This window comes from Amblyomma americanum, chromosome 7 (assembly GCF_052857255.1).
Source record: "Amblyomma americanum isolate KBUSLIRL-KWMA chromosome 7, ASM5285725v1, whole genome shotgun sequence".
NCBI classification, from domain to species: domain Eukaryota; kingdom Metazoa; phylum Arthropoda; class Arachnida; order Ixodida; family Ixodidae; genus Amblyomma; species Amblyomma americanum.
This window is the reverse complement of record NC_135503.1, coordinates 51,631,493-51,655,117: the sequence shown is the minus strand read 5'-3', so window position 1 is coordinate 51,655,117 and position 23,625 is coordinate 51,631,493. Positions and strand designations below refer to the sequence as shown.

The 23,625-nt window shown below is 45.2% G+C and overlaps 1 protein-coding gene across 1 annotated transcript; it reads left to right on the top strand.

Annotated features, from left to right (window-relative positions):
* Nucleotides 1-3,759: 3,759 nt before the first annotated feature.
* por (Protein-serine O-palmitoleoyltransferase por) lies at nucleotides 3,760-19,900 on the top strand. Its single transcript, XM_077632201.1, has 11 exons — nucleotides 3,760-4,146; nucleotides 6,412-6,607; nucleotides 9,796-9,839; nucleotides 9,914-10,214; nucleotides 12,467-12,577; nucleotides 14,245-14,345; nucleotides 14,894-14,973; nucleotides 15,783-15,846; nucleotides 15,909-15,994; nucleotides 17,250-17,357; nucleotides 19,666-19,900. The coding sequence occupies exons 1-11, from the start codon at nucleotides 3,957-3,959 to the stop codon at nucleotides 19,762-19,764; spliced, it is 1,380 nt and encodes a 459-aa protein (XP_077488327.1). The 5' UTR covers nucleotides 3,760-3,956; the 3' UTR covers nucleotides 19,765-19,900.
* Nucleotides 19,901-23,625: the final 3,725 nt, after the last annotated feature.

Genomic DNA, 23,625 nt, shown 5'->3' with positions numbered 1-23,625 from the left:
CTTGCGTAAAAGCCAGAGGGCAGTTCACCTGGCGTGCAGACGCAGCGTGGGCATCCTTGGTCTCCGGGCGCCAGTTGGCATCCCTTGCCGTCACACTTTGGCGGACAATCAGTCACATTTTAATTTCATGTTCTAAACTAGAAAAGCTGCGGAAAAAGCGCTTCTCTCCGTTTTATAACCAACGCATCACTTTTCATCCATCACTGCTTTTAGGTGAAAATGCAGTTGTGGACATGTCCTGCGTTTTTAGATTTTTAACACCTCAGCCACTTTTGCATTCTAGAGAAAAGGGCTGAGGTTTTTATCTTGACTGGTTGGGGGCCTCCAGTCCTTGCCCAGCCAAGGACGGCTGATAAGGATACCCAGCCTCCTTTGAAACCTTTAATATCTTGTTTTGCTCTCAGTACTTGGCAGAAGGGTATTACCTTTTAGGCATTCTACACCGCCATATTTTTCTACCTTTGTAAAATTATACAGAAAACAATTTCTTATACCTTGAGCTTGGCGCATGATAGTCTTAGTCGCTTATGCGGCATTAAATTCAACTCAACACTTTGGCGGAACGCACCCGGGCTTGGGTGGCTACTCTCCGGGCTTCCCGCTGCTTGCCACTGCATGGAGGCATTGTAAATTTTTGTTGATTGGAAGAAATATTTAACAAGTGCATAGCATCCTGTTTGTTTGCATTCATGAATTAAGTGAAATTGTGTGGATTGAATTAGGGGGATTCGCGCGAAGAGCCAAACCGAAGATTTAGTTAGTGACATCTTGTTGGCGTCCGCTGTTGGCGTCTCGACTTTGTACGAGCTCCTCAGTCCCAGTGGACGCTGTCAACTTGCTTCTAGTTTTGGTGGGCCTCGGTCGTAAACAGTGTACCACGCGGCGGTTTTATAAATGTTCACCACTGAACAACGGCAATATGCTTAATTGCAGCGAAGGTGAATTCTATGCGCGAGGATGCGTGAGACATCTGCTTCAAAACGAGATTCCAGTAAAGGACTGACGAAGTGCGAGGTGCACATACAACCACCTTACATACGAGCAATCTCACATAGATGGCAGCGGCAACTCACTTTTGTCTTGAGTTACACGCAAGCCAGTTTTAACAGGTCCCACGGCGGCTATCATATGAAAATGGCCATAGCTGGGAATTCCATCTGGATTTCATCGTGCTACCGTTTGTTGTAGAAATGGGACACACTCGTGAAAACATCATGGTATGCAATCAATGTATCTATCAAGGTATGCACGCAGCACGTGCCTGGCTAAAGCTCTAGAGAAGAAAAAACGTACAGATCTTCCAACAGAAATTATAAGCCAGCAATACTCTGAGAAGGGTTGGTGTGCACCAAGAGAAAAAAAGAGCTCCATTTGCTTTCTTTATCACTCATGCCCTGCATTGCAAAATAGGCTGCAAGACTCTAGTCGAACTGCAATACTAAATGGCAGCCCTTTTCCTGGAGCAGAGTGGACTCGGTGGGCATAGAACACGAATATTATTAGATCATGGGCGAACTCTTTGGTGCAGTTGTCTCAACACGGATGGTGGCATGAATGTTGGGGTAGCCAGGATGAAATAAACGCGCGTTTTTTTCCCCAAGAACACGCAGAACCGAAGCTGCAACAATTGTTTTGTTGGAGCTGAACTTAAGTTTCTTTGTTCTCTCCGCAGAGGCCGGATCCAAGAAGAAAGGGAACAGGACACAGGCCCCCAAATCGCACTCGTTCGGCAAGAGGAACACCACAGCAAAGAAGGAGAGCTCCGAGGAGAGCAACGAGCGTAGTAAGACGCAGCTTTGTTCCTCATAAAGAAGTGAGTTAATGCCTTCTGTACAGAAGCAGGCGTAGTTCAAGGCGATGTTTAGTGCTGACCTGTTGTTTCGTCTGATTGCCCCATAGCCGCCAAACCAGCCTCCAAACATGCTATTCACTGCTTAATCAAAAGTTCAGTTGATGCACTGACCTTTCAATTGAGGGCCTTCCGGGCGTTGCCGCATTGCTCGCTGGGCTCTTTGCACCCTACGCTAGCGCGGTGGAAGCGGCAGCGAAACTGGTTTGCAACAGCCCAGAGAGGGCCACGTCCCGACATTGGACTAGACTCACCGATGGCAGCACCCGCTATCGCAGGGCAGTGGCGCATCGCTTAACCGCTGCACCACTGCGCCAGGAGGGGTACGAGGACTCCAGCGGATCTATGAATGTAAACTTGAGAATAAGAGAATAAGCAATTCTGCATATATGATCGTTAACCCACTAAAGCTATCGCGTCGTATACCCTTAACGCTATTATGACTAAAAAACCGCAACAGACGCAGGACAGAGGGAGAAGACAACACAGGGCGGTACTTAAGTACTGAAATTTTATTGAAAAGCAGCATGGATTTTACATATGGGGATCAGTTAAAACAAGGCAAGTGTGCAAAGAAGCACTTAGAAAAGAATAAGCGTGTGGAATGCACAACAGGCGTCTTCTATAAGATCCCTCTCAGGTGTGGTCGCACTTATATTGGGCAGACGCCTTAATGAGAGTTTAAGAGAGCATGTGCGTTCCTAAGAGGCGGCTGGCGGCTCAAATCTTCCAGTTCACTGTCGCAGTTGTGAAGGTTGTTACCCTTATTTGAGCCGTACACAGATAATAGGAAGAAGGAAGGGTGAACTTGAGAGATTGTAGATGCACTGGCCATTTTACGTTCACAACCTGACGAATGTGTTAGCTCTCCTTCGGTAGCTATCTTGCAAAAAGAACTGCGTTTTCTCGCAGTTTGAGTTCTTTGTTGCACACTGGTATATCGATGCTCATTCTGTGGCATCACTTCCACGAGCGTTTGTTGTCTTCTGTGCTCCTCAACCTGGGTTGTTATTATTATTAGGATCTTTCCATTTTAGTTTTGGTGCCATTTGTGCTTTTTCATTTCCACGTGTAACCTGTTGTTTTTTATCTTCCGAGTAGATTTTACTTTTGTGTGTTAATATTTTCCGGCTCCTTGTTATTTTTGCTTGTAGCGCACACGTGTTTCCCATCTGTAAAAGCTATGCTGTTTTTCAATAAAATTTCAGTTGTAAGTACCGCCCTGTGTTGTCTTCTTCCTCTGTTCTGCGTCTGTCGCGGTTTTTCAGTCATAATGTCGCACCAACTGGCCTCTTTACCCTGTTAAGCCACTGAATCCTTTCTGCATTTAAAGGATGTTCCACAGCTCGCCAGAATAACGGTAGAATCCTTATTGTGGGTAATGCAAGGAATGAATGAATGAACTTTATTTCCGTCATCATGGGGCCTCACGGTCTGGGCGCAGCAATTAGCTGGGGGTGCCTCCCAGCCTCTCATCACCGGAGACCGCGAAGAGTCTTATAGTAAGCTGCCTCCGCCTGACGGATCATGAGTCTTAACTGATCCGGGTCGTGGGTCACTTCTTTGGTGTGACTGGATAGGTCACTCCAAAGTAGGACCTGGAGGAGGCTTCAGGTCAACAGATTCTTTCCGTACTCTATGCAACGAAATTCAAAGTGACGCTCAAAGCCACTGTCAAATAAGCGCGCCAGCAAGAGCAGCCTATCAGCTATCAGTTGAAACAGCTAAGTGTACCAAATCAACAGCCATACAACTATACAACAAAATTGCATTATTATTGCTCGTATTTGAGATATTTTTATATTAGTTGAAATGTTGTGTTTTGAAATTTTTATTTTCTTGTTGTCATCAGCTCGCACTGCTCCTGCCGCTAGTTTTGACAAACTTCGCCCGCTCTCAGCAGCAACACTGACGGGCGGGATGGCCGCATTCATTCCGAAGGAGCAGTTGACATTCATGGAGTTGACGTCGGAGTTACGAGCGCAGTTTTGTATTCTTAATTGGTTGCAGCTGCAACGACGTCCGCTGTGCTCTTTCTTGCCGCAGTCTACGCCAGGAAAAGTGCCCACCCATCGGTAATGACTGCGTGTCGTCGTGACTGCGGCAGATGGATTTCGACTACGAGGATGAGAACTTCCCCGAGGAGGAGTACTACTTCGACGATGAAGAAACTGGCGATGTCGTCGCCCTAAGCGATCTGTACACTCACTGCCTGGTCCCAACGCTGCGCGATGGGCTACGCGCGGCAGTGGTGTTGCTGCCTGCGTGTTTGCTCCTCAGAACCGTCGTCAGCGCTAGTGAGTGTGAAAAAGTTGCTCGTTGCGCGGTTTTTTTGAGTGAGGTCGTGCCAGTTATTACAACTGATAAGTTTACGGTTGTTACGCTGTCTGGCTGTATCTAGCGCGACCTGATTTATTACGGACAGGGCCATGTACCGACGGAAAATAGCCATATGAGCCGTGGCAGCATGCGAAAGGGGGGGGGGGGAGAAAAAATATCAGGTTGTTGAAGAAAGTTGAAGAACTGCAAACTAGCAGTCATGTGCAAAAAAATAATAACAAAAGAAAGCAGCGATAGTAAGACTTGCAAATAAAAGTAAAGTACGCCACTTTAGTGATTACGAAGAACGGTGATCAGTGTGTAAGGGAATTCTACTTGCACACGAAAAAAAAAAAAGAAACTAATCAATATGTGGAAAATATTCTTAGCGAATACTTGCAAAAAAAAATACTGCAAACAGGGGCGGATTTAGGGTTTATTCTTGGGAAGGTCGGCCCCTTGGACTTCAGCAATCGGCCTAGTTTCCCTGTGTAAATTTTCTTGCCTGCCGCAGCTTCCGCGCCCCATAAATTCGCCCTTGACTGCGAAGCACGTTTAAAAGTTGCTAGCTGCTCTGGACAAGCCACCGCACTGGCGTGGCAGACCTTTGCCTAGGTCTGCTAAAGGTCATTGCTTGCCTAGAGGGATCTTTAAGACAGCTGGAAAGGCACCCTGACAATTTCTGAGAAAAGGGCATAGAGAGGCTAAGGAGGCATTTGATTTCACAGCTACTGAATTCAATGTGGGTGAGTTAGTGCTGACTACTGCCACGATTCTGCATGAGAAAAAATTTTTTGCAGTCTCACAAAGCCACTTATGTGCTGCTGAATTTGAAAGAGCATCTGCTCTCAGTGTTTTGACTTAAGTAATTATTTATTGAAACGGGGCTGGCGTGGAAGCCTATTTAAAGGGAAGTGGGGGCAGGGAGATTACATTTGACGGTCAGTGCTTGCCTTGTGAGCAAATTCCCAGAGGGACAGCAGCATAGGTTGGGCCCAACCGTTGTTGCTGTCCATTCACTGTATGGTGGGACTTGTGTCTTGAGTTGGTTTTTCCTGACTCCATGGTAGCCAGGACAGTCCCACAGCGTGTGCCGCTGCGGTGGCTTAGTAGTTATAGCACTCGGCTACTGACCCAAAAGACGCGGGTTCGATCTCAGCCTCGGCGGTTGCATTTCGATGGAGGCGAGATGCTAGAGGCCCATGTGCTGTGCGATGTCAATGTGCGTTAAAGAACCTCAGGTGGTTGAAATTTCTGGAGTTCTTCACTACGGCATCCCTCATAGCATGAGTCGCTTTGGCACGTTAAACCCCCATAAACCATGAATAGGGGTTTGACTTTTTGGTTTTTATGATTAAAATGTTTGGCAGATTTTTTTTTGTTTATTTAAAACTCAAGTTTTGGCTTTTGGGGGAAAATATTTTTCCGCTACTGAATTACTGACTTTCTTTCGGTGATTTAATGCGGCAATTCTGTATGTTCAAAAATCACTTAGTCTGTCTCGGGATTTTTTCGGCATGAACCGTTTGTTTGTCTGTAATTAACATGATTTACTAGTAAATTTGCACTTAGAGGTGTGCTTGTAGAAAGAATTGCTTTCGTCATTTAAAAAAGTATCGCAAGCCTTATGAGACAGCCGGCAGTCAAGAACGCAAGTGGAATTTAGTTTTAAGAACCAGGTTGACGATTTTTCTTTGGGCTGTTGCGCTTGGCTGAGTGAGAGGGCGGGGCATCACGTGGTCCTTGTGTTGTTGGCACTGATGGAATTGAGGCTCCATTGTCGCAGTAGCCCGAACATGACACTTTTCTGCCGGCAGACTAAGCAAGGCTAATCCTACCGGTGGCATACAACAACTCAACTCAACTCATTCAACTCATGATAGTTTTCATCACGAGTTGACCATGTACAGTTTTGCGTCGGTGTCCTTCTTGCACTTGTTAAACCTACTTAAACAACTAACTGCTCTAAGTGGAGGGTGATAGTGAACAAACAGTGCTTAGCTAGCAGGTGGCGAGAAGGTGATGCTTATTATGCAAGACAAAAAAAAAAACAGGGCCTTATGCAGTGACGATGTGGTGTGTTTTGAAGCTGACCATCCATGTAAATTGTTGGCTCACACTAAATGGAGGTGCCCCATTTATATTCTTTGTCATCATTGGGACGTTAAAAAACAAAACATGCTACTGCTACGTGAAATCTTTCTGCTGCTGTGTCGTAATACCTCTTTACTGTTGAATGGCAGGGTTGCTGCCAGCTGGTGGCGTGTGGGTGCACACATTGTCTGCACTCCTTGGCCTGTGCTGCCTGTATGCCTTGGTTGGTCACCTGACGGCATACGTAGCTGGCCTGGCACTGCTAGGGACTGCCTTGCTGACTGGACTCCACCAGCATCGTGGCCTTGCATGTGCCTTGCTGGTCGCTGTCTTTGTTGTTGCCTGGTAAGTTGTACGTTTATATGAATTGTACGTATGGTGAGCTTTCTGTATGTTTTGGATTGGGAGCAGGAGCAAGTGTATAGCAAAGTATGCGTCTATGAGTGGGACCTGCTATTGAACACACAAATGGCTGCTGGAAAAAGGAAAAAAGAGGGAACGCTTGTTCAACTGCTTTGAAACTGTGCTAGATCTGAAGATTCGGAAATTTTTTTATGCAAAGGCTATGTCAGTGGGCACAGTGCGTACACTGTAGTTGTGCTGAAAAGCTGCATAATGGGCTGTGGATGTTGCCGTAGCACGGGACCCTGGATTAAATTTGAATGGCTAAGTTACTTTGTTTCTATAAAAGGCAGCCTGAACTGCCCCCTTGCTGATCATGAACAATGCTTTGGAAGGTACCTTATACGTGATGGTTTTCTGTAAGAATTTGTCTGAAATGTGCAACAGGGACAAGGGTAACAAATGCAGATTATTTAGCTTCTACTGTTTTTTTCGGCTCATTCCTTTGGAGCTATCACTCCACTTACCAAGGCCATGGCCAATGCTGTTGCCCTTGGCAGCCTGGTCTCCTCTACTGTCCTCAGTGACAGCGCTTGCAGTGTCATCAGTTAATGCTGGCACTGGCCCCCAACTGTGGCTGCAGTATATGTCATGGTGCAGCCATGGAGGAGTTGCAATCTGGGAGACCTTACTTTTACACTCTTTTGTGAGTTGTGTGTGCCTGATAAGACTGTTAACTTGGCTGAGGTGCTCACAGTGTGCAAGGTGTCGACGTTATAGTCCTTTGCCAATCTTGTGGAGAAGCTTAGGGCCCATTAAACATGCAGTGGAATCTCAGTGCACAGGGTTTGTATTTTGCACCATTTAGTTGGGCCTACCACTGTTGACCATCAAATCTACTGCCTAATGCTCATCAGTAAAACTAATGTACTGAGAGAAACGAGTGACATGATAGTTCCCAGCTGCTATACTTTCATTTTGGGTTCAGCTATAGCAGATGCTCATCCTTGTTGTGCTGATTCGGGCAGAAGTTTGGATGAGGTACACAGACCGGTGCATTCCTTCCTGGTGGTGAAAGTGCTTGTCAGGTCTGGACACATAAAGCATTGTGTGTGCACTCATACGCATAATAAACAGCAGGTGCAAAATAGAATTTTTAACAGAGATGGTTCTACAATTATTTGGTTGAATAAGACTTGGGTCACTGACCAATTGTCAAAAAACACATTTTTGTTTTTTGACAATTGGTCAGTGACCCAAGACTTATTCAGCCATGTTCAACCTGGCCAGACGGCATTCCATCAAACCCTGGATTACTTCTACAATTACTCCTACAGAAGTAGAGACATCAAGATTTGTGTACTTTTTCCTTCTTTCTTTGCTGATAACAAATGAAGACATTAGGATTGTTATTACAGCAGGAGATGTGTTCCTGTACACTTTAAAGGAGTATTGACACTTAAATTTTGGGTGGCGTTTTCTTGTTTGTAATGATGTGTAAGGCATTACTATACATGGATTACCACCTGGTATTCTCCTATGACCAATGAATAATTTATAATCGCATTTCTTTTTCATGCTGTTTCGGTTTTGGTTTCAACAGCCGAATGAGGACTGTGACGTCAACGTGTACTTACAGGTCATGTGAGACATGAAAAAACTGCAATATAATCGCTGTTTCCTCATTTGTTGTCATTCCGGCTCTTGAGGAAGGCTGGCTTCAGCACTGCAGTAAATTAAAACGATGAAGCAGCGATTATATGGACGTTTTTCCATGCTTCACGTGACACAAAAGCACTTGTTTTTGATGTCACAGGCATCCTTCGGCTGTTGAAACCGAAACTGAAACAGCATGACAGGAAAAATTGATTATAAATTATTTAGCGGTCATAGACGAATATCACATGGTGATTCATGTGTCGTAGTGTCTTCGGCATCATTATAGAGAAGAAAACATGCCACCAAAATTAGGTGTCTATACTCCTTTAAATAATTTATTAAGGTGCTTTTTTCTTGCCTTCGGTTTCGATTTCAATTACACGGACTGTGACGTAGAAATAGAGAATGCAGAACTGCTGGCTGTCACATCTGTTCACAAAACAGTTGCACATTTGTTCCATCATCTGCTGCGGAGAGCATGAGCATGGGCACGACTTGGTAGTTGTCGTCTTTGCCTGATCAGCTCGGTGCCATAGCACACAAGGCTTACAAGGCAAGGCTCACAAGACTGTGCCGTAACGCGCGGTCTTGTGAACTTGGGAGAAATCTTTGCTCTGCTTTCACGACGCCAGTCTCCGAGCATCTGGAAGAGGCTCTGGAATGAAGAGTGCTATCAGTTAGGTGCACATCTCTGAGAGTTCAAAATAGGGTGTCGCTTATGTTGTGATCCAAGTGCTTATCGGCAGTGATTTTTGGTTTCACAGTAGAACAATTACAGTGTCACTTGAGTATCTTTCCGTAGCTTCAATTCCCTATTGGCAATGCAGAATGTTATCATATAACAGTGACGCGCATTGTTGAGTGCAGCACCACCATGCACGCAGTTAATCTCTGGCTTTCGCTGGCTCTCTTGCCACTGTGACACTTTGATCATACAATTTGCTATAATCACCATTAGGCCCATGTAATTTGTTGGCAAGTGGATTGTAATGCCACTTCCGGCATTCATGTGAACTATGATAAGCTGTTCAATACACTTGTAGATCTGTGAACAGCTTACTGCTTTACTCATAGGCAGCGCTGCCATTTGCTGATCTTTAGAAATTGGCCATTGATTCTGGCCAGATTTTATGTGATAGCATAAGGAGCCTGTCAAGTCGTTTTCCCGGCATTGTGTCACTGTCACACTTGGTGAGACAGCGGCTTCTGGGGCAAAGATTGTGGGCCCACAAACTGTCGCACAAGTGTGTCTGACTGCGTTCGAATTTGCGTGATATCTAATATAGCTTATCGCAATATAACTGATCGCAGTTATAACTGTGCCAGTTGAACTAAGCATAATCGGACCCAAAAAGCAGTGCGAAACAAAGGCACCCACTCACAACGAAAAGGTGGCATGGGCACTGACTTCAGATGCTCTGCCATTCATGATTGCCTTTGTTTTGAGCTTTTTCCAAGGTTAATATGTGTAACATCTAGCCTTGTAGTGGGTCTCACGGAACTAAGTATTGATTGTGGCATCTTTCTTGCAGTGAGCTACGGCTGGTCGAGCCGACGTCCTGGCACCAAGTTCGAGGTAGGATACCTGCTAGGCAGCGAAGGCTGTCTAGGGCAGCCACAACAGCGGCTTTCCTTGGTGGTGGGGTGCAGGATGCCAGCTGGTGCTGTGCATGAAGCTCATATCGCTGGCCGTCGACCTAGACCGAGGCCGGCTGGGACTGCCAGGTCCCGTGGCCATGCTGGGCTACCTGCTGCATGCGGGCACTGCACCGTTTGGGCCTTGGGTTGGCTATGACACATACTCCAGGAGCCTGGAGCCCACGCTTTTGGCGAGCCTTGGGTTTGGGCCCTGGTTGCTTGCTCTGGGTCGCAGCCTGATGCTGTCCTACACCTGCCTGACCGTCTCCAACTGCTGGTCAACCTGGCTGCTGTCCAATACTCTGGGCCTCAGGCAAGGCTTCTGCTGTGACACTGTGTGCCCAGCCCTCTAATCTTTTTCTAATGGGTACAAATTGACTGGGCTTGGCTGAGGATCCATTCAGGATATAGCCTTAATAGTTGCATTGTATGCAAGTGTTGTGCAACAAGTGCCCATCCACAAGTCCTGCTCAACCAACGTGCGGTCACTTGTTATGTATTATAGTAATTAGACAGCTAATACCCAGTGTTAACCTAGCCTAGCCTGCATACAAATTGAGCCTGTTTGCACTCACGCTAAACAGAAGCTTGTTCTGTGCAGTAAGGAATGACCAAGATAGTTATAAAATGGATGCCCATTTCTCCTTTGCTGTTGTTAATGTTGCCTATGAAATATGACAAGGCAACACATTAAATCCAACTACACTGAACACTTGTTACAATCTTGTGTTAGTGACTGCGAATTAAAAATTGTTTTGACTCATTCCGTGTCAGGTTAATAAGTCAGTAATAGTTTGAGCCTCTCTGCGTTGATGCAACATGACATAGCTGTTGGAACTTGAATACAGTATGGCTATGATTAAACGCTAACAATTTGGCGAAGGAGGTGCTTGTGAACTCTTGTGGAAGTTTTGGGCAGCCATCAGTAAGCAAACATCAAAGCTTGCAAAAATAAAGACGACAGAGCGCACCTCTCTGAGTAGCCTATCTAGATTGCTTTAGTCTCGGCTACGGGAAGAACTTGATATCATATTGCAGTACAGCATTGTTCACACTGTGACATACCAGAATGAGTCTAAGCTACACTTGTTATATACTAAGACATTCTTCTATGGCTCAGTGAACTTACCAGTGTTAGAGGGCCTGAGAAAATTATTCTTTAATGCAGTCACAGTGACAGAATCTTTGAGGAGCATGTATTTTTGCTGGATGATTTTAAATTTCTCATTTAATTTCATGGAAAACAAGTCCTTATGCACTTATGTAATGAGATATGCAAGTTTTTTTGTCAAGAGCTTTCAAGAAATTTTGTTGTAGGGAACTTGCTAATATGCATGCCATTGGTTTCTCTTGACATCAAGGAATTCTGTAAGGGTAAGCTTATCATCCTGCCTGTTACAGAAGATTTATAGGGTTTTGAAGTTGCTGCTTCAGAAATGGGAAGAAAAGTTTGCATTCATGTTTCTGAAGTGGCAACTTCAGAACGCTATAACTCAAGTTTTATGGTAGGCACAATAATCATTTTACATTTATTGCATACCTTGATGTCAAGAAAAACTAATGGCATACATTTTGGCAACTTTCCTGCACAAAAATTTCCTAACCGTTTATAAAATGCAAGCTGTATGCGTGCCTCGCATGCACTTAGATGGTAAAATTGCATTCAGAATGACTTTAAAAATTGAACAACATACTTTCAAGGCTCTTCGGCTACTAGTTTTGTAGAAAAAAGGGGGTACACATTTGTACCCATTAGTTTGTAAAAATACACAAAATTTGATATGTATTCTTACCTCATTCTTATAGATGCACATGAAAACTTGCAATAGAACTGAAAATTGCTTCAAGAAGTACTGTGAAGCAGTTGACTGATGGAAAAGGCTCTAAAGCGTCACAGTTTTTCAGATCTTATTTTTTCTGTCAATATAAGCCACGCCAAACTTTACACCCTCGCTTGTAAAAACAGTCATAACACCAAGGAGGCCTGTTAACGAACAAAAGTAATGTGAATGGTTTGTTTGATTATTTGGCAGTATTCGTGAAAATATGATACGCAGATGCACCATTGTTTGTTTTCTGCCACTTGAGCAAGCGGAACAACATGCATCCTGCTGTCCTACAAAGGATTAAAAAGTTCTCGACAAATAACTTGCATAACTTATTACATAAGTGCACAAGGACTCATTTTACATTAAATTGAATGACATATTTGAAATCGACACGCAGGAATAGATGCTTACAGAAAATTTCATAGTTGTTTCATCATTAATAAAAACATTAAATACCCTTTTTTAACATAGCCTTGTGCTAAGCTGTGTATTGCAAACACTTCATGCTCACACCTGCGTTCAGAGACGAGGTTCAGTGGCATTTTTTTAACCTGGACAACAAAAAAATTGAGTGTTAGCATTTTGCGCCCTGTCTGTATGTGTCGTTCTGGTTTATGTAAACCGTGAGTAGCGCAATAACAATGTCGAAGGTTAGCCTTTTCACTGTATTATTTTCTTGCATATATTTCATGCATTAAAGTGTTAACATTTGATATTCAACAAACTGGCTTTGCAGGTGGCTGGCTGCGTACCGGGATGCGCTAGCCTTCCGCTTCAGCCACTACTTCATCACTTTCCTATCTGAGGCCAGTGCTGTGGCGGCGGGCGTCAGTCACGATGGATCCTGGCAAGTCGTTCTGCCCTCATTATCAGCTGCAGCTTTGCACTCTATTACACTCACCACTATGAACGGGAATGGGGCGTTCCGAAACCTATGTTCCTCTCTGTGGCCTTTGTTGTGCCCTGACATTTTTTTGTTAGTTTTTTAACTGAGCTGTATAATTAAGGATGAAACGACATGTGTAACAGGAGTTGTGTACAAAACTGAACACTATCATCACAGCCAAAGCATAAAGTGTGGATTCAATTTAGTCTGCATTTCTGATAACAGCAATACGCCTCTCAATTTCTGGCTGCGCAATGAAGGAGCTGGAAATTTAAATTGCTTTTATGACCTTTTCACTTCATAAAGCAATAAAGTATTGTCTCTGAATAAGAGTACAGTTTGTGTATGGTCACGAGAACTTTCGAAGATAGGCATAATAGATCCTAAATAAAAGAGTCAGTGCAGGTTCTACAAGAGTTAGCAATGCCTTTTGAACCACTCCTGTAAAGGGTCAGATTATTAAAGCAGTAGTGGCACAAAGTCGTTAGCTTATGAGCTTCTTTAGCTGAATAGTGGAGAGGCGCATGAGAACAATAGTGGCAGACATAGATCACATCAGCATGCCACTGTAACTTCTGCTGTCGTGACTCGGGAGCAGGGAGTAGTGTGTGTGATGTTATTTATAGGTACATGATATAATTCGGAAGGCATGTAACGGTCTCACGCAGCGAAGTAAGGCAGCAAAGTGCTATCTCTCACATGAGAATGCGTCATAATGGTGGCAGTCTTAAGTAGGTTCTGTGTCTTGAGCCAGGTCAAATTCACAAACTCCTGGAATGAAATATGTTTTAGGTATTTCTCACATGTCGTACGTAACATGTGGTACGGGCAGAGGTCTGTATCTCTTTCAGGCTTGAGTTACGATCCTGTGGGGGAGAAATTTTCAGAATTGCAGATTTTTGTGAGGAGCATGCCAGAATTGCGCAGAAAAAATTTCATCCTTCCCAAGTTAATTATTATGCATTTACTCTTGGGTCCTTGTGTATCCATATTGTGACTCAGCATTATATTCAATATCTCAATTCTACTTCTTTTGACTCATTCTTGTCGTAATGTTAAATCGTCGTGTAAACAAATCAACAGGTTTTAGGCACATACAAGTGTTTATGTTTGCAAAACAAGCAACAATGAAAACTAACGCTCGTCGGAGCCATACCAGAGGTACTGTAAAACACTGCGCCATCCATTTAAAAAAGCCAATTCCTGCATTCATTTTGCATGCCTGACTCGACATTTTTCTACACAAGATTTTTCAGACTGCAGCAGGTTTGTTCATTCCACTTTTGTGGAAATCACGCCTTGTGTAGGAGAGATTCGATAGTGTTGTGGACACAGTGCCTGAAGGGGACACAATGTTCTAATACTTCAAAATAGACTATTTTATGCTATGCTGCCTTGGCTTTTCTTCCATCCTTTTTCCAGACGCTGCACATAAGTTCTTTCATACTAGTTGGAAGTAACCCTCGTAAGTACAGAAAGTATGTGATACAGCTGCAGCCGCTGTGGGTGTGGGAACTTGCATCCCCATGCCTCCAGAAAGTGTTTCATAGCCTCGCACTGTGTTACTCAAAAAGGATTGTCTCTACGAAGGACAACAGCAGTGAATGCAGTGTTGTGTGTGTGTGCAGGACACTGCAGCTGTGCTCCCCGCTGGACGTGGAGCTACCCCGGTCACTGGTCCAAGTAGTAGTGCACTGGAACCGCGCCATGCACACTTGGCTCAAGCACTGTAAGTAGGGCGCTGGTGGGTGAGGGGGTGATTTAACTGGGCCAGAAGGTTGCTTAGTGGACACGATGAAGACGACGACCCACCGCTAACCTCATTGAGATTTCAATAAATGTTTTTCTCTCTTAGTGGAGCTACTTGTGATGGTTATAGCTATGCCTCAAAAAGAAACATTAACGCTTGCATTTTCCACAACATCTATAGCAAGAATGGCATCGTCTCATGCAAGGTCACATGACTTATTGGCATCGGTCTCATTTTTAAACTAGTCACAACACTAATTTAACTGTCATTAGAGTTAAATAAGCTTGCAGCTGAGCCTCAAGCACATTCTCTGGTCTTAATCTTTCTTCCACATTTCCCTTACTCATAGAGCTGATGCTGAAATTCATATTACATTACATGAAGGCTGCTTCAAATTTTATTTCACTAAAATGCCAGTTGCAAGACTGCGTTAGTGTGTGCCCTTCCTCACTCTTTGTCTTTGTGTCATGCAGTTTCATTTGTGACAATGTTTCTGAAGTACCTATTTATCGACTCTTTGTGTGCAGATGTTTTCCAGGTTTCCCGGCCAGGTTTGGGCAACCTTGGCGCCTTGTTGCTGACGTATGCGACCAGCGCTCTCCTCCATGTGAGTGCTGTAGATGGAATGCTACTTCATATTGTCGTACCTGCAAGGCCAAAAGCACACGTTTTTCACTGTACTATATATTCCTGCATTTTTCCTGCTGTTTAGGACTGCTCTTTAGAATGTTGAAAAACTAGGCTATGGTATAAAGAAATTGCTTGCTATAAAAGGAGGGGAAATATAAGAAATGCTATCAAAAGCCAGGCTCTCTGTTATGTCTATTGAACAGGTCCACATTGCACTTGCTCTTTGTACCACCTCCTTTCTCTTTTTTTTTTCACTTCCTGCTCTGAAAATTTCAGACTTTCAATTCTATTGGGGAGTGGTTCTTTATCCTGTTTTGTTGCGAAAGCACTACTTAATGGGGTCGAACCCTACCAAGAATCTTTTGTGAAGCCTCGGAGCAACTCATGTAAGCTCGGATTAAGAGGAGGACGTTGTTTAAGCTGCCACTGAGTGCAGAGGGTGTGAAAATGAAGAGTGAGAAACATGGTTGCGTGCACATGCAGATGCCAGAAAGAAGAGGCGAAGAATGCGAACACACGTTTTCGCATGTCTACTTGGTAGAACTACGTTAAAACCTATCACATTTTACAGCTCCTGCAGTATACTGCCTCATATAGATTTCGATGCTGTTCAGAGGAAAATGATATTAAATATGAAAAGGAAAATTAGAACCACACACTGAGCTATTGTGTGGCTGTCCATTGGTCTTGGTTTTTGGGCTCCAATTTTCATTCAACATGGCTAGAAGGCATGTGACATGCCCCATCGAATCTTGCTCATGCTTGCTGTTTTGCGTTCGACCGCAGGGCCTCAACTTCCAATTGGCTGCAGTGCTGCTGTCACTAGCTCTTTACAGCTATGCTGAATATGGTAAGGAACAGTGGATCAATGTTTCTGGCGAGCGGTCTTACTAGCGAGTCAATTATGTGCAGTGTTGCGGCAAAAGCTGAGCCAAGTTTACAACGCTTGCATTGGAGCTCGTCCGTGCCGACCTGACTGCGAGAAGCACAAACTTCAGGTAGGACCTGCTTGCTTACCCCATTCTAGGGTTGAATTTATGGGATTTTATTTTTGTTTTGTCCTTGTGCTCTCGTTCACTAAACATCACCGTGTTAAAAACTTCTTTTGCGACTTGTTATTAATATTTCGGCACTGGAAAATTTTGTGAAGCTAAGGACTATGCTTTTAAGCTGTGCTTCAAATTGTATTCTTAAAAAGAAAGCACTTCTGACTGTTCTGCTTTATACAGTTCAAAGTTTGGAATGAGTTTGCAGTGGCTGCAGAACTATGGTACACCACTGTATAACCATACAGAGGTGTACCATGTATAATGCCTTGGCAGTGGTACATCTTGGAGCACCTATGCTCCGTTTCATACATCGAGTGCAACGGCTGTGAAAGGTACGGAAGTAGTCCGGACAGGAAAATAAAGGGAGGCGTGTTACTCCGCGCTTGTTCTGTGCCCGAGTGGTGTATGGCACGAGAAAGCGACAGCGTGTTGTCAGCAATAACAGCGCATTTAATCAAGATCATGACAAATGTGTCATGTGGTAAGCCTACAAGCAAAGCATTTACTATGTTTTGCTCACCACAAACAACACACTACTTTTTAGTTGCGGATGCAGGCAGCACAGACAAGAGCGCTAGCTTTGACAGCGTTGCACATGATGTTTGAAACGAAGTATAATGGATCTTTTTTTTTTTTTGAGGTGTTTATCAATGTTGTCTGCTCAGTTCTTTTCGGACATATTTGGGGTGTCAAATACAGCTTGGTAGTCAGTGATAGTAATGTTATCAGGTAGAGGACCGGAGCTCATGCACTGAGTTCACTATAATTCGAGTTTAAATTTCATATCGATCCTGCAAGTGAGAACAAAGGCAAATCTTCAGGTAACCCTGAAGAATGTTGTCATACTGAACCCTAACTGCATGTGAAGAAAGATGTCTAAGCAAGTACTCAAAGAGGCTTGTAGCAGCACTGCACCCTCATTCCGATGCCGAAGTGTGCGTTAACATTAAATTTCGAACACTGTGGTCCTAAAGCTTCTGATGGGGGTATAGTATCAGCTTGACAGATGCCTCATTTGCTGTTGAACGTGATGTCTGATTGTTGCATATGGTCATTACAATTGGCTGTTTGAAAATGTCACAAATCTGGTTATCATGTCCAACAGATATGTCTAGATTTTCATTACAGCATTATCCCTCAGCGCACTGACTGCAGCAGCTGCAGCTATAAAGTTTTGATTGCTTGAGTCTTCATCTGTGCGCAGGCCAACAACTGGGGTGTCCGTGGTGCCAACCTGGCTCTGGGCCTGCTAGCAGCTTTTCACCTGGCCTACCTGGGACTCATGTTTGACAGCGAGTCCCTGCAAGAGCAGGTGGGGTGTCGCCCATCTTCACATTGCAGTGCAGCTACAGAGCAGAGGCAGAGATGAATGAAAAAGTAGTGAATGAGGAAAACGGTGGCGTGAAAGAGGAGTGCAAATGTGTGGTATCCTGTCTATCTAGAATGTAAGCTTTTTTAACTGTGGAAGAAGTGTTACTGTCACTCTGTGAAAACGCCAGTCTCGGTGGCCGAAGCTTTCCTGTCAATAAACCCTCTCTCTCTCTCTCTCCATGGTGGCAGCGCCACTCACCAACCACCTCCCTCACCTGGCTAGGGAGCTGCTCAGCCACATGCCCCCTCCCCACCCCATCCCCCTAGGCGAGGCTGCCCACCCACCCACAGCCACCCTCAATCCACTTCCCTACCCCATGTCCACCCATCCAGTAAAAGCAGTCATTAAATTAAAAGCATCCCCCATCCCCATCCAGCCACCTCCCCACCCCGTCCCCCTATGCGGGGGCTGCCCACCCACCCACAGCCACCCTCAATCCACTTCCTTACCCCATGTCCACCCACCCAGTAAAAGCATTCATTAAATTAAAAGCATCCCCCATCCCCATCCAGCCACCTCCCCACCCCATCCACCTATGCGGGGGCTGCCCACCTACCCACAGCCACCCTCAATCCGCTTCCCTACCCCATGTCCACCCGCCCAGTAAAAGCATTCATTAAATTAAGAGCATTAATGCAATCAATTGAGGATAAATTCAGCTGCTATCGCAGCTTTCTTACATCAAGTTTTGTAGTTTTCCTGTCAGTTTTTAATGCGACAACGTTTAGGTTGTTGTCTCACAAAAAATTCTGGCTTCTCTGTCATGAAATTCCCTGATTGGTCGAGAGAGGTGACGTGACCTTGTGAGGTCATCACAACCTGCCCACTGGATTGTGAGCAAACTGGCCACTGTGGACAAATTCTGTGCAGTTGCCACCCGTCCACTGTGGCGCTCTGCTTGAGCCTTACGGGAGCTCGGGAAGAGCAACCTGGTGGCTGTGTTTGAAACGGCCACCTGCCGGGGCAGTGGTGCATTGCTTAACCGCTGCGCCACTGCACTGGTCGTGGTATGAGGACTCCCCATGATCAGTGACCGCAACTGAGAGGCTCGTGATGTCATCAGCACCACTTGACTGACCACCAGTGGACCAACCATAGGGCATCGGCAAATTTGAAAATCTGAGGGCCCCTAATATTTCTAAAAATTCCAAAGGATCCCCAAAATTTTGGAAATAGGCCCACCTAAAAAAATTGATTAAGGTGAAATACTGGGGATTAGTGGGTGGGTTAAGGTGTATTAGTGGGTCGGATTAGTATAATCTAATATGACACAGTTCTGTGGATTGTACTGGAACATTTTAGAAGGTGATGACTCATGCATTCCATATAAAGGCAATGGAACAATTTCCAACCAGAGTTTTGGTGGGAAAATGGCAAGAACAACATTAGAAATTCATTGTAGACATCATAACAAGCAACCTAAATGCTATCGCATTTTCTTCTTTAAGAGTATGGTTAAGACAGAGCCGGATTTTTTTCATTGTATTTTCGCCTCGTTAATATGGAACCTCACTGTCCAAAAATTGGACATGGTAGAAATGGACTGAGCCCATTGGGGCCCCTATTTTTCATGTCGCGCTAATATGGACAGCGATGTGGGCAAAATCTTGACTGTCCTAACGGGATGCTTCTTTTCCTGTATTTTGAGTGCAGGAGAGTAGCAAAAAGGCAGTGCAAATGTGAAGTGGTTGAGTGAAAGCATTTTGTGTGTCTGTGCGTGGGGGGGGGGGGTTTATGCTTTACAGTGCAAAGGTGTCCAGTTGACACACATCACCATTACTGTATTGCATGAATGACTGTGTGTCAGCAAACAGAGTACAGACGTATACTAGTAGTTTGTGGGATGCGAACAGTCATAGTAGGAGGTACTACATGCCATGAGATGGCATCGCTCCTCTCATGGACAGCTAGGTGCTTAAACTGCTCCATATTATTTTAACCTGGAGCTCCATGATGTCATATAATTTTCCCTTCACTGTCCACACTATGCACAGAAGCTGACTTTATTCAGAAAGTGTTTTTTCTTTTATACAATATTTTGTTTTTCTTCTCAATTCATTGTTATGGACAACTCGCATTCTGACAGTTCTGACTGGAAACCTGTATTCAGTTAACCGAAAATGATGGAGGTGGCAACATATGTTTCTCTGGATGTCCTCTATAGGGCTAATTATTGTGAAGGAGAAATGTAAAGAACGAAGACCTCACTGTGAAGACTGTTGCCAAGTGTCTGCGTGCCATGGTGCAGGGCTACAGCATGCAGCATACCCTGGGGAAATGGTCCGAGCTGCAGTTTGCCAGCCACTGGGTGGCCCTGGCCACATTCATCTTTTACCTGCTCATCTGACCGGGTGCCTGGATGCCAGAACTGCACTACAACCTACTGTGTGCCAAAGCCTTGAATTCCTACTCATTTTGTGAATCTGTGAGCAATAAAGAGGGTATCTGCTTGGTTAAATGCCTTGCACTTACTCTATTTGTTACCTCTGTGTGTTTGAGTGCTCATTTGCACACTTGGCCAAATCTTTGGTATTCAGGGTGGAGCACCCGCAAAATTTTTTCTTTGCAGTGTGGGAGCAAGTCTGCATTGACATCAATACAGAGAGCCAAGCTGGGCCCTGCAAGAGGCTCACTGAAACAGACATGAAACAATTTTCAAAGTTCCAGTTTCATAACAACCATAAACATTAAGGTTTTAGACATTTGAACCATTTAAGAAGGATTCAGCAAGCAATTTGTGACATTTATAATCTGAAATAAGTAAGATGTGCAGATATCCCAATTTTTGGTTGCGATACAACTACAGTAGAACCCCTCTGTAGTAAAGTGACTCGGACCAGCAAAAATTTTTACTATATCAGGGTCTTTACTATATCAGTTGTTGGCGATGGCATGGCTCTGAGGATAGTCTCTGGTAATTAATTAGCTACTTACAAAACGCAGTGCTGGTTTATAAAATAAACACTCACAAATACCTTCCATCCTCCTCTTATTGTCCCTTTAGCACTGATTATTTATTTTGTAAGACATACAATTGGGGTTTGCTGCTCCAGCGGCCAGTGCCGCTGAAGGAGAGAAAACTGAAGAAGACGAAGCTTACGCAGTTCAGTTTGCGAAGAAGACGAAGCTGACACTCTCGAACTCTTGTCTCGGAGCTACGCTGTGTCGACAAAGATTCTGCCTGTCCATATTTCTTGTGCGTCTGATTTGCGTCTTTACAATTTTCAGTTATCACATCATATGTTATCACGTTTTTGGTTTTATTTACGTTTGGTAGAAGTATTGCATTTGCGCACATACAATGTGGCTATGAATGTAACGCAAGTTTGATTTCATGTGATAACCGAAGTTTTGCGTGAACACGGCGACATTTTCCGCAGCCTCAGCGTCGTTTATAGGCAATAGTCAAAAAACGTGCGCGACATAGTTGAGAAGCTGAATCATGTAGTGCTGCCGCGCCTCCGTTTCTTGCCTCCACTTCCCTGTGCTTCGCGCAGTCGTGCTGCCCCTTTTCTTCCCTTCCCTACTCCTCACTCCACTTTTACGGCCTTTCATTCCTCGACGACCCGCACCGCCTTCTTTCTCCGTTCATAGCTAGCTTTACTTTTTTTTTTCCCCGAGCGCGCCGCGGGCTTTGCTTCACGGCGCCAAGGACTTCAAGAAGTTGGCTGCTCCTCACAACTTCTGAGTATGGTGGTGAAGCTATCTCAACGAGCACTTTTATCGTCTTTGGTATCCATTTGCCTCCGAATGTTGGCCTCGCGCGTGCTGCGTTGTCATCATTCCGCGGGAAGGACGTCGCCACGGCCAGACGCTCTTTACTATAGCCGTTTTTTTTCAATGCTGTCCTGAAGCACGGTATGCTGGCCACGCAGATATCTCCGCACTGAAGTATTGACGTCAGCGGCCGATTATCGGAAGGTCAAGGCGCAAGGCACTGCTGACAGAAACGCAACAAGGCTGCTCTCGAAACAGACTCAATGGGCGGAACCATTTCTTCGCGCTCCCTCGCAACGCTTTAAGACAAAGCGTTGATTGTGGAATGCCATCCCAAGCGCAGCGTTCACTACGAAACGAAGTGCACTTTGCCGTCGCGTATCGGTTTCGTTGGACCGCGAGACCCGTGATGGACCCTAACCCAGTTGCGAACTGAAGGCGTGAAAACGAAACTACGTCGTTAGATGCCCTACACTCTAAACAGAAAGGAGTAAGCTGTCCTCCCTTTATAGCCTTTATAAAAGAGTGCGCTATAAAGGGAGGACAGCTTACTCGCTTTCTACTCCCATATAGGCGTATTCGTGTTTAGAAAAAAAGCGCCGCCTGTAATGCGCATGTACGCGATGCGGTTGCGCGGTCGGCGAGCAAGATGTTTCTGTCATGCGCTTTTTGCTTCCCCTCAGTGGCCTAATATACGCAATTTCTAGATTCTAACTGAAGAAAATTTGGGACGAGCAAAGCGGTCGTCGCGAAACTAACGCAGGAGAGCACGCGGGCTGCAACTGGGTTCTTTCTCCTACCCTCCACAAGCCAGGCCGCTTCCGCGCAAATCGCGTCTCTTATCGCAGTATCTAAAACGAGAGGTTCGCTGCCGTTCAGGTTCAAGGCCAGTTGGCGACTGCATCCTCCATCGTGGCATGACGCAGTAACGTGTCGCGTGGTGCCTGGAGTACCGGGAGCCTGGAGTGCCTGGAGTCAGTGCGCAGGTCGCCTTGCGGGTGCCAGATGGCGCCACGTGCCCGGCAGCTGCGCGTTCGTCTGCCGTGGTCTGCCGCATCGGACCAATCAGTGCGAGCACTGGCGGTGGGCGGGCTCCCGACACTTCGCTGTAACGGTACACTAAAGGTGTCTCTTACGCTTAGCATACCGCGTACCGTGTTATCGGAGTACCGGAAGGCCGCCCACCGCCACTACGCACGCGCTGATTGGTCCCGATGCGGCAGGCGCGCGCGCAGGTGCCGGGCATGTGACGCCTTCTGACAGCCGCAAGGCGACCTGCGCATGCGCACTGACGGCGCGCGGGCGCCCGTTGTAACGGTAACACAGTACACGGCATGCTAAAGGTGTCTACTATCGAAGGCCAGGCATTGCCGCGTGCTAGAAATCGATTCTATGAGCAAAGAGCAAGTTAACTCGTGAAACAAGTTCAAAGTACTGCCGTTTGGAAGTGTCGCGATGTTTCGCCACGTCATCCCGTCAGTGATGAAACAGGAAGTAAAGAAAGCCTTAGGAGCAATGGAAAGGGGGAAAGCAGCTGGTGAGGATCAGGCAACAGCAGACATGTTGAAGGACAGAGGGGACATTGTGCTAGAAAAACTAGCTACCCTGTATACGCAATGCCTTATGACCTCAACCGTACCAGAAGCTTAGAAGAACGCTAACGTATTCTTAATTCATAAGAAAGGAGACGCCAAGGACTTGAAAAATTACAGACCGATCAGCTTACTGTCCGTTGCTTACAGTGTGTTTACCAAGGTAATCGTAATAGAGTCTAGGCAACATTAGACTTCAGTGAACGAAATGATCAGGCAGGCTTTCGTAAAGGATTTTCTACAATAGATCATATTCACACTATCAATCAAGTGATAGAGAAATGCTCAGAATATAACGAACCCTATATATAGCCTTTATTGATTACGAGGAAGCATTTGACTCAGTGGAAACCTCAGCAGTCATGCAGGCATTGCGGAATCAAGGTGTAGAAGAGCCTTATGTGAAAATACTGGAAGATGTCTATAGGAACTGCACAGCTGCCATAGTCCTCCATAAAGTCAGCAATAAAATTCCAATAAGGAAGGGCGTCAGGCAGGGGGATCCGATCTCGCCAATGCTATTCACCGGCTGTTTACAGGAGGTGTTCCGAGACCTGAATTGGGAACAGTTAGGGATAAGAGTTAATGGAGAATACCTACATATTCTACAATTCGCTGATGACATCGCCTTGCTGAGTCACTCGGGAGATGAATTGCAAAACATGATAAATGAGATAGACTGGCAGAGCAGAACGGTGGGTCTGAAAATCAACTTACAGTAAACCAAAGTAACGTTCAACAGTCTAGCAAGGGAACAGCAGTTCACAATTGGTAGCGAGGTGCTGGAAGTGGTAAAAGAATGCGTCTACTTAGGGCAGGTAGCGACCGTTCATCCGGATCATGAGGTGGAAATAACTAGAAGAATAAGAATGGGGTAGAGCGCATATGGCAGGTTGTCT